General features: G+C 40.2%; 2 protein-coding genes across 9 annotated transcripts; one reads left to right on the top strand and one right to left on the bottom strand.

Annotated features, from left to right (window-relative positions):
* Window positions 1–401: 401 nt before the first annotated feature.
* tmem14ca (transmembrane protein 14Ca) lies at window positions 402–2,013 on the top strand. The gene is made up of 5 exons (XM_029457251.1): window positions 402–527; window positions 1,008–1,092; window positions 1,275–1,376; window positions 1,514–1,601; window positions 1,824–2,013. Exons 2-5 carry the CDS (start codon window positions 1,017–1,019, stop codon window positions 1,879–1,881), a joined length of 324 nt encoding a protein of 107 aa, XP_029313111.1. The 5' UTR covers window positions 402–527; window positions 1,008–1,016; the 3' UTR covers window positions 1,882–2,013.
* An 85-nt stretch (window positions 2,014–2,098) lies between these two features.
* On the bottom strand, window positions 2,099–14,514 carry mak (male germ cell-associated kinase). 8 transcript variants are annotated; one of them, XM_029457243.1, is made up of 17 exons: window positions 14,387–14,514; window positions 12,707–12,828; window positions 12,428–12,568; window positions 11,588–11,642; window positions 11,043–11,164; window positions 10,334–10,413; window positions 8,842–8,974; window positions 8,520–8,691; window positions 7,619–7,786; window positions 6,697–6,945; window positions 6,262–6,470; window positions 5,821–5,960; window positions 5,336–5,482; window positions 4,172–4,258; window positions 3,430–3,549; window positions 3,115–3,210; window positions 2,099–2,883 (listed from the first exon to the last, which is right to left on the bottom strand). In XM_029457243.1, exons 3-17 carry the CDS (start codon window positions 12,529–12,531, stop codon window positions 2,723–2,725), a joined length of 2,043 nt encoding a protein of 680 aa, XP_029313103.1. In that variant the 5' UTR covers window positions 12,532–12,568; window positions 12,707–12,828; window positions 14,387–14,514; the 3' UTR covers window positions 2,099–2,722. The 8 variants fall into 8 exon arrangements, with proteins under 8 accessions (XP_029313103.1, XP_029313102.1, XP_029313109.1 ...); XM_029457242.1 differs by lacking the exon at window positions 10,334–10,413 and adding an exon at window positions 9,822–9,904; XM_029457249.1 differs by lacking the exon at window positions 3,115–3,210.
* Between the last annotated feature and the right edge of the window lie 40 nt (window positions 14,515–14,554).

Raw genomic sequence — 14,554 nt, 5'->3', positions numbered from 1 at the left:
GTGCACATCAATGTGGAAACAGATGGTGACGCTTTGCTCAAGGGCACATAATCAGTCTTTGGAGCTGGCAGTGTCAAAATATATGGTACACATAGAATGATTATGTCAAACATGTTAATTAACTATTAATCGTAATACACGGAAATACTTCATTATTGTTTCAAATGGTTCCCATTATGTATTCATGAATAGACAAACAAAAATATACATTGTATTATGGACATTACACTAAGTTTTATTCATCTTTAAAACAAACATAAAAACTAATGACTTAATATTCATTTTGTAATGTACAAATGAGTTCACGTTTATTGTACACACACCAGGTTTTATTTATCATTAATGATTATTTCTTTAAGAAATCCGTCTTTCATGAACGCAGCAGCTCCTGCTACAAAGCCGTAGGGCCTACATTTCCCATCAGGCACCCTGCTGCGTTTTGTGTGCACCAATAATTAGTGTCCGGTGGAGAACAGGCTTGTTGCAACAGCAGTTGGTTGTGACAGAGGACAAACTGAAACAGCAAGGTTGTAGTCTATGTAATAATATTTCTGTTTCAAGTGTTCATATTTGACATTTCAGACTTTTAAAGCTGTAATTATCATACAAACAACAACAATGGCGTATATATTCTGTAAGCTTTCGTGTAAGCAATGCATGTGTTTTGTAGCAGAGATGCTATTTTATGGTGCGCGTGCTAAGGCTCTGTACAGCAACTCGCCTTATCTAATGAGCCAGACACAATGTAACGTTTCTGAATTAAAACAAACACACAAGCTCTGCTGTGTGACTGCAGGGAAACCTTCTCGGATGCTACAATGTTTCTTTACTTTAAGTTGCCTCAGCTAGTTTTGTATAACACTTCTGTGTTGCAGCCTTCAGACAGTCCTTTCGGTATTTATGTATGTTTGTAAGTAGTATTAGGTTCCCAACAGGAAGTCATCTGACATGAAAAGTTACTGTACACCCGAGTTTGTTTGATCACTTACACGCTGTGACCCTTGCAGGTGTCCAACATGTCTACAGATTGGGTTGGATATGGGTACGCATCCCTTGTCGCATCTGGGGGAATCATTGGTTATGTGAAAGCAGGTAACCTTATGTGTATTTTGAATTATTATGTATTCTATATGAAAAATGTGTTTGATTGCTTGTTTGACTTAAATATTTTCTTGCCCTATAGAACAGAAGTATGTTACTCTCATAACATACCAGTCTATGCATGCTCTTCAGTCCTGTGGATATGTTGACCTGCTGCGTGTTGTTTATTTCAGGCAGTGTCCCCTCGCTGGCTGCTGGTCTCCTCTTTGGCAGCCTCGCAGGTTTTGGTGCCTACCAGATCTCCAATGATCCCAAAAATGTTTGGGTGTCACTCGGTTAGTATAATGATATACTGTATTTGGAGTGAATGTGTTGCATGGGGATATTCCAAGTAAAGAGTTACTGAACAAGAACAGTAACGTGTCTATATGGTCTGAATGCATTTAATTTTCCATCCCCTCGTGTCTTCCAGTGACATCAGGAGCTCTGACTGGCGTCATGGGAAAGCGGTTCTACGGATCCAGGAAGTTCATGCCAGCTGGCTTGGTGGCTGGAGCGAGGTATTCGTCTCATACCATTCATATGAGTAAACTGGTTTATTTTACATGCATAAACATATTCAAGGTGAAGTAACAAGAATTTGCGGGGAGGATGACCTCAACAGGGTGTGGTGGTTGCCTCCTAAGGAAGCAAGTTGTACTGTATCTGTGATGGGATCATGAAGTAGACCCTGAGCTAAATGTCCAGAACATGGATGTGATTCTTTTCTTTTTTTCTTCCAGTATTCTAATGGTGGGGAAGCTTGGTATGGCATTGCTCCAGAAACCCCAGGCGTCCTGATGGAGAGAAGATTCTGATGTGGACCCCGTCTTCTGTTTCAGAGCGTCATGTCAGCATTTGTCATTTACTGCTGACCGTTAATGTTCTTTTGTAAACGTATATATTTGAGGATTAAATATAGTACCTTGTTTATATAATAGTCATGTCCTTTTTGAATGAATGCATTATGAACTTGCATATATTTATTTGTATAAAATGTTTACAAAACATTCATTGCGTAATACAAAGAGGTGTGCAATTGTTTTCAGTTGACATTTTTGTTGCTATTACGCTGAATATTTTTTTCTGAGAATCGAAGCAGAGGGAACAGCATCGCAGGAGCTGTGAATAAATTAGTGCTTTTTTCATCTGTAGTAAAACAATACTTAACAATAATAATAAACTATAGTATAAAAATGAAAATGTATACTACATTTAAATCGTACACAGAATATCTCAACACTAACAGTAGAATTGGCTCACACTGGATCCTTCAGGAATACAGTGGGATTGTCTTGCAGACAGTTCCACTCTTGGTTCAGCATCATGGCAACCGTCATCTCCAAACATAGATGCACATACACAGTTAGATCCTACATCTCTTACTCTCTAGAAACAGAATTATACAGTTGTGGTATGAAAAATGTCTCCTCAAAGAATGTGGGTCTACTTTTTGTCCTCTACCAGCTACCTCCGTGTTGGATTTTTCTGAAGATGTCATTTGTTTCAGGGAACGTACAGCGTTTCCTGTAGGGTTTGAGTGTGTTTAAAACTCTGCTTAGGTTTAACTCTATTAGCTAAAGATGTATACAACTAGGCAACACAGTCCAACAAGCAGGAGAAGCTGTATGACCTTTCTGAACTACCGATTTCCACCATATTTGGATGTCCAGTCCACCCTGCCGTGGACAGGCTGTACGGGTGGAGCTCTGCTCAGGAGATTCCCAGAGGTTTTCCCCAGAGCTGAGTAGCTGGTCCCCTTCATCTGAGTCCGGTCTGCCCTCCTATTCCAACCCTCGTAATCTGGAGGGACATGCAAGTCAGTCAGTTGTCTATCTTCAATATAAACAGTAATAAACACAGTAGCTATAAAGCCAGCAAGATACATCCACAACAGCTAAAAATAAGCAAAGGACAGTAAAATCAATACAGAAGGACAGCTTGTTTTCCTCTAAAAATATCAACACAAGGACATAACAAAGAATCATTTATAAGCAGAAACTAAAAGCCTAATAGCAACTATTAGAAAAATACCTTCATGAGTTTCGCTCAAAGATGAGTTGGATATTGGTTTGGGCTTTGCAGATTTGGATTTGTCTTTTTTATTATCAGGAGAGGAAGAAAGATTGACTGAAAGAGTGAAGAAAGAGGAGAAACATAGTCCAGTGTGGATGGAAATATTGCAAGTAAGAAACTGAGTAGAGAAAATAAGTAATAGTCAGGCACGACCACACGAGAGCAGTTATTCTTACACAATACAGAAACAGTATTTACTTAAGATTAGGATTTGATGAGGAGTGCAACCAGGAATCATTATTTTAGCTTCACATAGATGGAATCAAATCTTACTTGTGTGCTGGCTGGCCAAAGGAGCAAGCTGGATTCTCTGCCCCACTGAGCCCACCTCCTTCTTTTGAAATGAAGGGATATAACCACCAGAGAGGTTGTATTTGGTGCTGACAAAGTTCCCTAGAAGTGGAGAAAGACACAGATCATGGGTCTTTATTTGTGATGTATTTAATGTTACAACCTTCAGGTACCTTGTCACGGTCATATAAGCTCAAATAATGTGCACCACGTGAAACATGCAAATGAAGACAACTTTAGTAAACACACCAAATAGATGTTCTTCTCACACATGGCTTTACTGATACAAATTGTGTGTGTGAACGTATGTGAAGTGGCTACTGCATATGCAAAATCTACTGAGGACCCAAACAAATGACTAAGGCCAAGTGATTGAAGTCATTCAGCTTCTCCAGCGACTCCATCGATCTGCTTCACCTACAGCCACAGATGGTTATCAGTGTAATTAGTGAAACTTCTCATTGTTCCCTTGTGAAGATGTTGTGGTTGTAGTGCAATTTAGCATCTATTTAGCAACTGGAGTTCTTAGTTCTCTGGTTAAACTGTGTATTTGTACCCTTGACCCTTGTATCATGCAGAGCCTTTAGCAGTTGGTTTCTTTCACATGTTAAGTTGCTGGCTGAATACCTGAAGCTTGTTGCATCAGCCAACACACTAATCACTAACTGCTTCCAACTGTAAAATACAACAAAACAGTTCACGTGAAGTCATCTCAATGAAATACCTTTGGAGAGATCAATTTTCTCCTGTATTCTTTCTTTAACAAGCATTTTCTCTGGTGGGCTATCCTCAGATTTAGACGCATTGTCTTCTAGTCTCACATCAACAAGTAGAGCCAGAGGAGATATGCATGCAATCAGAGAGAAAGAAGAAAAAGAAAAATAGAAATGGATGAGATAAATAGCATGCACATGTCAGCACTGATGAAGCCGCATCTCAGCTAACGTTAACAGAAAGAGACAAAAGCAAAAGAAAGAATCTTCTTCTTGATTGTAATGAAAAAGTACATTCACAAGGTGTGTTCACGGGTGTATCAAAACAAACGGTATGTGTGTGCGTGCTGGGAGGTGGGACAAATGAGTTGGGGGTGCAGTTGAGGGCCATTTAAGGAACACTTGATCTTACACCGACAGTCTTAATCTCATGAATAAGCAATGGAGAGGGAGAGACGAGGTGAAAGAAAGAGACAGAAGAAGAGATCCACAGCGGGGATCCATATTGTGTGTCTGTCTACATGACAAATGATTTATAGAGGTCTCCCTTGTCTAAAGTCGCAGACACTTAGGCTCACTCCTAACACTGCTTTGTCATTGGCTCCATAACTACTGATCAGGAGACATTAGCTGCATCATTAGCATTTAGTACCTTTGTGACACAAAGAGCACAGTGTCATATTATGTTACGAAGGTGACACTGACAGTCGCCAGGTTTCCACTGCAGAGCAAAATGAGGCAAGTTGCAGTGTACTTGTTATTCTTATGTCTGAATAAGAAGGGTTAATGTCTCATTTTCTAGTCAGTCATAATGTGTTGGATCAGTTGTAGATTGTTATTTTTGCTGGAAGAGTTATAATGTTTTTTTTATGTTTTTGCAAGTCTCCATATTTTGTCAGGTCCACAGTAGGGTACCGTGTATTATTTCAAACATTCTTGTTCAGGTAAAATAAACAATGAAATGTTGACTCAAGACCCAGGACACATAACTGGCAACATGATAGTATTTCTTCATTAATCAGAGAAAGCTCATGTCAACACAAGTCATTCAAATGCTTTCTACATTATAGCTCATCATACGGTTTGATATGATTTCTTTAGCGTGTTATTGATATCTGGAAACGGTTCCCTACATCAAACCTCTCATCACCGCTATGTTAGACTTTAGTCCTCACCTGCTTTGGATCTGGTGACAGATACTCCTCCTCCAATAGGAACAAGCGGATTATTTACAGTGTTTGAGGAGTTCTCCCACAAGTCCCGCAGCGTCCTACCACTCAACTCCTGATCTCCAGAACAAGTCTGATGCTTGCCGATCAACCCTTAAAGCAACAGAAAGTATGTGATGAAAACTCATTACAAACACTTAAATCACCTGTTCAGGTGGCTCCAGGTAAACACAACAATGTCTGTTTTAATGACCAGTATATATTGAAGTCTGGGTGTGGACTAGCTGATTTGAGTTTCTGACTGTTTTTCTTAAGCTAGTAAGTGTCATTCAGCAGAGAAAACTAGATCTACCAGCAGCCATGCTTGATAATACATCCCTTGAAAGATATAACAAAGTATATAAATACATTCTCATGGGAGTTTAAGAGGGGAAATGATGCAAAATCATAAAAGAATGCTTGTGACCTGATGGGCTGTCACGCTGTCTTACCTGGCAAGTATCGTGACTGGCTCAGATAGTGCTGTCGTGCAGCAGATCCTGGGAGATTGGAGTCCATTTGGCCAATCTTCACATTGTTGGGTAGCTTAGTGACTGTGCTGAAGGAATAAAGAGGTTTCTGCTCCTTGGGCCTGAAAACATAAACCAGACACTTTAAGCTGTGTGCTCAAAAAGCACCTCAGTTCATCACATGAAGCCAGAATGAGAGTCCTACATCTATGGGTGTTATGCATTTACACATTTATTAAATCATTAAGACAGATTGAGCAGAAAATATTGCATCTATACATATCATTTTATAAACTATATATAACATACTTCACAACTCAGATACATCTTAAATAATGCAAGAGGCAGCTACGTTTAACACACGTTTATTATTCTGCAATGCACTGCTGCAGTGTCAATGTTTAGAGTTTGTACAGCACTTACTGTGGGCGGTGCTCCTGCGGGCCCCTCTCCTCCTCTGCGTTGCCCAGGCTGGGTTTCTTGGAGTTGGAGGCGGTGTTTTCTGAGGGGTTGGATTCCTCCCAGCTGTCTAAGGTCTTGGCCATCGTCTGGCCCCAGCGACGACGGCCACTCTTCAGCCCCCCCATCCCACCACCGCCAACGCTGTTCTCACTGCCCAGCGCTGCTGCTTTCTGCAGAAGCAGACAATACAATAGGCAGTCAACTTTGAATTGATAAAGTCTGTCTTACTAATAGGCCTGTCACAACAACTACTTTTCTTGGACGATATATTATTGTCATCACGTACTCCTTGAAAGTCAGGGGCCAGAAAGACTCCTTTGTGACACGGTAGTCTTTGCATCTGCATAATTTGAGCTTTCCTTCAACATGAAATACAATAAGGGTTGTGACACTCACTGCATGGCCTCCTGCTGTACTCTCAGTTTGGGGAAGGGGGATCTGCTGGAGAGGCTGATGATGTTGCTGCTGTTGGTTTTTGGCAGAGGAAGTGGAGGCTTTGGACTCAGAGGAAGACTGCTGGGTACCAGCCTGGGTCTCCGAGACCTGCTTCTGGGCCAGCGGCCTGGCCTCCACCTTCTTTATCTCTTGGCTCTGAGGACGAGGTCCTAAGATCTGGCCAACCTGGAAGTATGGGTAACGCAGGGCCTAGACAGGGAGAAAAAGGAACACAGATTGTTCTTCCGTTAGTCTGAATAGTCTGCAAGCATTGTTTCCATTCAATCAAGATGTCTTCAACCGTATCTGCTCGATAAAACTAGAGTCATAACTTTAAACCCTGTACATACAAACAACAGGATTCAGACCATTGTGTAACTTGAAAGCTGCAGGGAGGTGTGTTTTAATGTACACGACGTACAAATAATAATACTTTGACACAGAAGCATGTTAGAATGATGGCAATGCAGTGTAGACTTTATCCCATTCAGGTAATTATATATTTTGCAGAGTAAGTTTAAAAATCATTCGAATTGTTTCCTTGAAATGAGGCTAAAACTAAATGTGCATCCGACACCTGGGAGCTTTGAAAGCAGAGAAAGGAAAAGAGCTGTCACTCCCTCTGGAAAGGTGTTTCCTACTCAGGATCCACAGAGTAATCCAACTGTCTCAGTAAAGTGGAAATTATGTCTAAATAGGTAATGACCTAACCATGTATTGTACATGATACATGAAGCAAAGCACACCAGCGACAGAGGGAATGAAGTATGTTTTAAGATCTTCTTAAAATGACTGGGATTACAATACTAATGCAAATAAAGCCTCGACTTCTCACTGTATAAGCAGACCTTTAAACTCGGCCTTAAAGTACAGTTCTGCATACCTGGACAGCAGTGGGCCTTTTTTTGGGGTCCCACTGCAGCATGTCTCTCATCAGGGTGATGGCCTCATTGCTGGCATTAGGGATCAGGGTCTTCAGGTGGGTCGGGACACACTGGGGGAAGCGAAAGTTCATAGCAGAAGCTAGTTGGTAGCCCTCTGACCAATCCGGCTACAGGAAGAGACAATCAGATAGTTACACATATATTATATTTATTAATCAGGTGTTTACAGATCAAGTTGTGAGATGGTGATTATATTTAAAACAAATCACCGTTGGAAAAGTTCTTTTACTTTTTAGAATGCCACAGATATATCATTTGCAAGTTTACATAAACACATGGGACCTTAAACTATACAAGCAACTGTTGCTTTACTGTATGCATCATTTAATTTACACGGTGTAAATGCTTTGGAACTGATGTTTTATGGGAATTTGATTACTATATTGTAGGTTTGGATTGGATCCATTAGTGTCATTTTGCACCGTGAGGGTACATGGCATAGTACATACATGCCCGCCTATATGTAGATCGTGTACAATGATGCAAAAATAAATCCAATTACATCTGAACACATCTGGTCAGCACCAACTACAGCTTTGACTAAATGTCTGCCCTTGTGGTTGAGGTCACGGACTCAGTTCCTGTCCAAATATGGGCTCTGACCACTCTCTGTTTAGCAATCAGAGGAAATAGTGATGGAGTTGGGGAAAGACTTTGAAATGAAGTGCACATCCTGTTCAGCATGGAGCACATTTAAGCTGCTCCTGGCATACTAACTTATTTGTATATAGTAAACATATGTTCTCTATATAAGCTTAATCACGGGGATATTATTCACACAGTTCAAACCCTGAATAAAGGTCAATCATTTCCACCTTTCTACATTCAGTTTCTTCTCACCTTTTTGACGGTACCTAGAACTTGGCAGATCTTAAAGATTTCATCCACTTCACTGTTCCCGGGGAAAAGAGGTCTGAGAGTGTAGAGTTCAGCCATGATGCAGCCCACAGCCCACAGGTCAACAGGAGAGCTGTAGGTAGACGACCTGAGCAGAACCTCTGGAGCCCGGTACCTGGACAGAGAACATGCTACAATGAAACAGCATAATGCTCATGAAATTAACAAGGCTGAAGCTTTCTCTCGGTCTAGCACACTGTAATTAATTAATGCATGGGCTTTATTCTGTTTTAGATGGCTGTTGATTCCTGGACAGTCCTCTCACCATCTGGTTGATACATAGTCTGTGTATGGAGGTTTGGAGCGGATCTCTCTGGCCAGTCCAAAATCTGCTATTTTGACCAGTTCTGGACCCATGCACAGCAGATTCTCTGGCTTCATGTCTCGATGAAAGAAACCTGTAGAGAAGTTCATATAAATGGTTAAATTATCAAATTACAATCATATGAAACTATTCCATATTAGTATTTTACATTCACTGCAAAATTCAGAAAGCACAAGAAAAGAAAAACTGCAGAGCATGTGATCGGTGTGTGTATATTTGCTTTCGACAAGGTCTGTGTATTCAACATTGACATTTTCATTGCATAACCAAGGCTACATTGTTTCTCTAACCTTAACCAAGCTGTTTTAATAACACAGTCTTGCTTGTATACAATACTTTAGATGCCACATGTAGATATTAAAGGGAATACATCTAAATAGAAACCTTTGGCAGTGAATTTGAAGTATTAAAGGCACAATGAGTAAGATTTCCTAGAGTCATACAGACATAATCTCTGTCAATCAACACTTACGATCCACTAGAAGTGTGTGGCTGTGTCTGTATCTGCAGAGCCAATTAAACGTAAGGACCCGGTGCCAGATTGTTTGCACAGATGCAAAAGGAAACTACGAAATTGGTGGACACCGCACCGAAAAAACGCAAATATAGCAAGTGGGAAAAGCTCTTTCCCTAAACGAGAGTACATCTCTGCTGATGAAACAGGTATACTCAATGGAGCTAAAAGAATTGATGCTAGTATGAAATATATCATGGCCCAGGTCTCTTTAATGTATCTAAGCATAAACAAGCCCAGTAAGCAAACATAAAGTATATTAAATGTACTTTATACACATTGTACTTGCTGAGATTGTGGTGTTCTATCTAAGAGTTACATTAAATTACAATTCACACCCAAACCAACTGCTGAAATGTAATGCTTCTTATGAACAAGTAAAGAACGATAGAATGAAGCCTCTTACCATGCTTATGTACAAAAGCCAACCCAGATACCACTTGAAACAGGATGTTCCTAATTTCATTCTCTGAGAACATCTTATTCTCTCTAACGGCAAACCAAAGAGATAGAAAAGGAAGGAAAGAGAAATGAAATAAAGCAGTTAAAAGAAAGAGAAATCCTGAACAGCACATGCGTTTTGGATGTGTGAAAGCGTGGAGCTGTACTGTAAGGCACATGTGTTTGTTTGCATTTACACATGCGTTTGTATGAATGAGTTTTTCTTAAATTCTTTAAAACTCACACACATCCATTACTTCTAGATGCAGAGCAACAGTTATGAAGGTTCACAAACTGCAAGATTCTGATCCATTAATCACCAGTTTGACAGTTCAGGACTTTGGTTTGAAATATTCCATATTTCATAGCTTTATAGTTTTCTCATTACTTAGATGCTGTGTAAATGTTCAATGAATCTTGCAGTATGCAACCACTCTCACGCACTTGCAAGGCATGAAGGGAGCGCAGTACACCTACCATGTTTGTGAATAAATGACAGGCCTTGTAATATCTGAAAGCTTATGTTTCTTATCACTGATTCAGGGAACATTTTTTTTCTGTAAACATAAAGATTGATAGAATTCTCATGAGCTAATGTAAGCATCATTACATAAAACATCATTATGTTCGGACACACTAACTGGTCAAATGTGCTGAAAAACAAAGCACACGTACAAATATAAAAGGGACAGTTCACCCAAAATAAAAAATACACATTTGTCCTGTTACCTGTAGATGATTAGTGACTGATAAATAACACGATAGGTAAGAGAAAAAATATTTATTTTGGATTTTGGGGTCCACACATCACAAGCTTCCTTGACTTTGTCTGCGTTTTGCCTTTCATAGATGACAAACCCAGGTGTGTGTAAGTGCAGTGTACACCTGGGGTTTCCAAACTAGCAAACAAAATCATGGCTTCCCCCAGAGAAGGTGTGGCAGCTGTGTACAAACAGCCTAATGCAAGGCAAGAACAAACTTATGAGAGCACAGTGTGGTGACAGAAATATAATATATTCCACTGAAAGCCATTAGATCCGATCAGATACTTTAAAGGTAGGTCGGATCCTGATTAGATGCTGACATTTGGAAACTCTGTGTGCGGATGTTGATATCTAATTAGATCACTGTGTTTTACACCTTGCACATACATTTACATTGTCAAGTGTGGTTCTTCTCTTCTTACCTGTCCTTCATCAGCTGGTAGAGGTTCTCCTTCATATACTCAAAGACAAAGTAGAGGTGATCATTCTCTCTGATTACTTCCTTCAGTTTCACCACATTCGCATGATTCAGCTTCTTCAGTGACTGGAGTGACAAATCATGAGGTATCAAAAGGTAAGTATAAGGATAATAATAGAGATGATACTGATCTGTTCTACAAATACTTTAAATGTTTAAAATTATTCATCAGGAAATGACAAAGAGCAAGACTGAACAGTTCAGAGTAATGACTTCATAATGCTGGTCCTTCACTGACAAGGACCATAGTGTATTATAATTAGTGTAGTTGTAATACACTATAATCTTGTTATAAGTCATTATAATCACTATTATAAAGCATTATAATGTGATTGTGAGGTGTTCTTGTTACCACAGATTTTCCAGTTGCATTGTTGCTTACATAACACAGCATTATCTACCCAAGAATATTTCTTTTCCATTTCCATTTCTGGTACTACTGCTGCCAAAAACTGTCCCATAACCCGCCCAAAGTATCACCATCCTTACCTTCACCTCCCTTAGGTTCATACACTCTTCCCATGAATAAAACTTCCTCTTCATCCTGTGTGAAGGAAAGACAAAACCAGCCATTGGTTCTGAGTACAGATCACATATTCATCCACTAAAGAATAGTAGACATCACATTTGCAGGGCATATACATTACATGCAACATACAGTCGAGTCACTATACAAATTTCCTTTGTGTGTCTCCATCAATAATTCACCAGTTGGAGGCGTCTCTAATTTCAACTCATTTCATCTGCAGAACAAAACCAGCGAAAGCTGTAGACTGCGAAGTGATATACATTCATCTTCTGACTGTACAGGCTTTACCTTTGTTCTTCTTCTCCACTGGAATTAAGTGTTAAATACACCTTGACTCAGTTGATGTATTACGTTGCAGTAATGTGTTGCTCTGTACATTAAAAGCACACAGCAGCTGGTATACGGGGCACCTTTATACGTACGGCTCCACCTGGCAGTCTCCACTCTTATGTAAGAGTTACAGAACCTCTCTGGGCACCTGCCAGTTTCGGTAGTCCCTTCCACAATGTCAGCAACCTGACACACTCCCTCTACTTTCACTCCCTTTCATCGTCACCACATGTATTGACTTGCATGGTAACCAAATGATCAGCCAGTGGATGCGTCTTCCCGGTTTCTCATCTATTATTGAACCCTGCTGCCATGCGGCTGAAACAAAGGCATGCAGGTTGGTTTGTTTGCCCTGGTGATGGCAGGAAACCAGTAGCCTTTAGTCCCAGACTTCACTTTGAATTTCTTGGAACAAAGTAAAAATTCAAGATCAGTTTTAGAATATTTTTGAAGTGCATGCTTTACATCACCTCTTGATAGCCACCAGTTCTCCAGACTCATTGCTTCTTCCCATCAGCACGCTGCCGTAGGTGCCATCACCCAGCTGCTTCAGCGTGGTGTAGCGATTCATCATCTCTCAAGACGGTTTCATGAGCTTGTTAACTTTCCATCTGCATAAAACAAGTTAAAGAAACACAGTGCAGATTCATCGATCAAATGTCTTTCGTCTGTCTCGTCTCTAGAAGAGTTCGATTGTTCTTTTCCCAGGAGGCAGGATTTTCAGTTGGCCAGTGTGTCCCAATGCTCACCAATTCTTGAATTTCCAAATTCATCGTGCAGTAACAGATGCGTTGTCAGAAAGGTTGGATCCTGGTGATGTGGATCAGCCTAAAGTCGACACCGTGCCAACAGTTAGAAGCTTCACCCGCTCCTGAAAATCCACACAAAATTCTTAATTCTGATTCTTAAGAGATCTGAGGACAAAGAAAAGCAAGGACCACTTCTTGTTTTTCCCTCAGTGAGGAGGATTAGGTGCATGTCTCCCTAGTAGGAGGCTTCAACATGACCACCCAAGGGAGATGACAAAGCCAGCCCTAGGCAGATTAGGTCACCAGGGATGTAAATAGGATGTTACATCACCATTACGCTTACCGGCATCCACTACCTTCCCAAAGCACCCTGTCAGGAGGATTTGATTTACGCCATAGGCCCCAGTCATCACACTGTTATGTTGTATATTCAGCCAAAGGACTTTTTAAACAGCAGCTGTCAGACTCAGGTGACACTGATATGCTTTATTCTTTTCTGATCAAAAATGCTAAAATGTCCACTCTGTTGTTGTAGGTTGCAACATGCTGCCCTAAAGAAAATCCCTTATTTAAATGCAATTGTTTCATATCCACTTTCTCACATCTGCATCATGTTTAATAACTTAGCGATAATAAGGTAAATTGGGTAACCATCCTGAAACCTTTTGCTGAGAGGTTACAACAGTGCAGTTGCGACCAAGAAGTTATAAGATTAGTTATTTTCTTCATCAACTCACAAAAAGTTTATCTTAAACAATGTTTGTTAGCACCGGTTGTGCAGTACAACAGCAGTAGCCCTGTGGACTGAAAATCATCTTCCATACATTTTTTTTAGAACAAAGGTTAATAGATACTGTATATTGGTTGCAGACCAATGAAACACATTATCAGCAATACAAGCCTACTAATCTTGAGCATTACTGTGTAAGGATTTGAATTCCATCTGTCAGCTATTTTCATGAAACCTGACCTATTCTCCTGACCGACCTGCTGTATTTAGGTTCAAGGGTTCAGTTGCAGGTAAGCAAATGGCAACTAAACAACATAAGATTAGTGTGCATTTAATCTCATCCACAGAGAAGGTCCAAACTAGATTCTACTCTATGTCTCCTGATAATCACGTAATTAATAAAGTGTGCAACCTGTATATATATATATATATATACTTCTCAATTTATACTTTTTCCACTGTAAAGTAAAAATGATTTCTCTAAACAAAACCCTGTTTGATATCCAAGTCTCACTGAAACAATAAGCACTAAGACAAGTGGAGAAGCCAGCCAGAGGACTGCTGGCCTGCGCTCAGCTTTCACATATGGCAATCTGTTGTGGAGGGATTTAAAGGGAATTAAGATGTATCCAGGCCACATGACATTAGGAAGCTATTCAAGGTCAATTATATTGAAAACACGTGGACACTAACCTGACAGTGGAACAAAACAGAGTAATTAAATTTAAATTCAATTCAATGTAACACACAGCAGGCATATCTAACTCTGACACAGCTCTGATGACTAAACTTCTGTAAAATAGACAGTGTAGTTTGTCAGAAAGAGATCAAAACTAGAGAAACATTTGTAGTTGACATGTCAGCTCTGACAGTCCCTCAGCCATCTTTGTTTGTGGTTATTTCTCTGTATCACTCTTTTTTCTTCTTTTTCTTTTCAGTTATAAACTCACCATTTAGGGGCGTAGCTCCTTTCCTCTGCTGATGTCTGTGACTGCTGATAGCACGAAGTTTCTTCAGTTGAAAGATCTGAACCTATCTCTTACGATAGGGTGCGCGTGTGTGCGCGTGACTGCTCGCCATGGAAACACACACACAAACGTTACGCTTGTTGCCAGGTG

This window comes from Cottoperca gobio, chromosome 20 (assembly GCF_900634415.1).
Source record: "Cottoperca gobio chromosome 20, fCotGob3.1, whole genome shotgun sequence".
Lineage (NCBI taxonomy): Eukaryota > Metazoa > Chordata > Actinopteri > Perciformes > Bovichtidae > Cottoperca > Cottoperca gobio.
The sequence above is the reverse complement of the archived record's forward strand: the minus strand, read 5'-3'. Positions and strand labels throughout refer to the sequence as shown.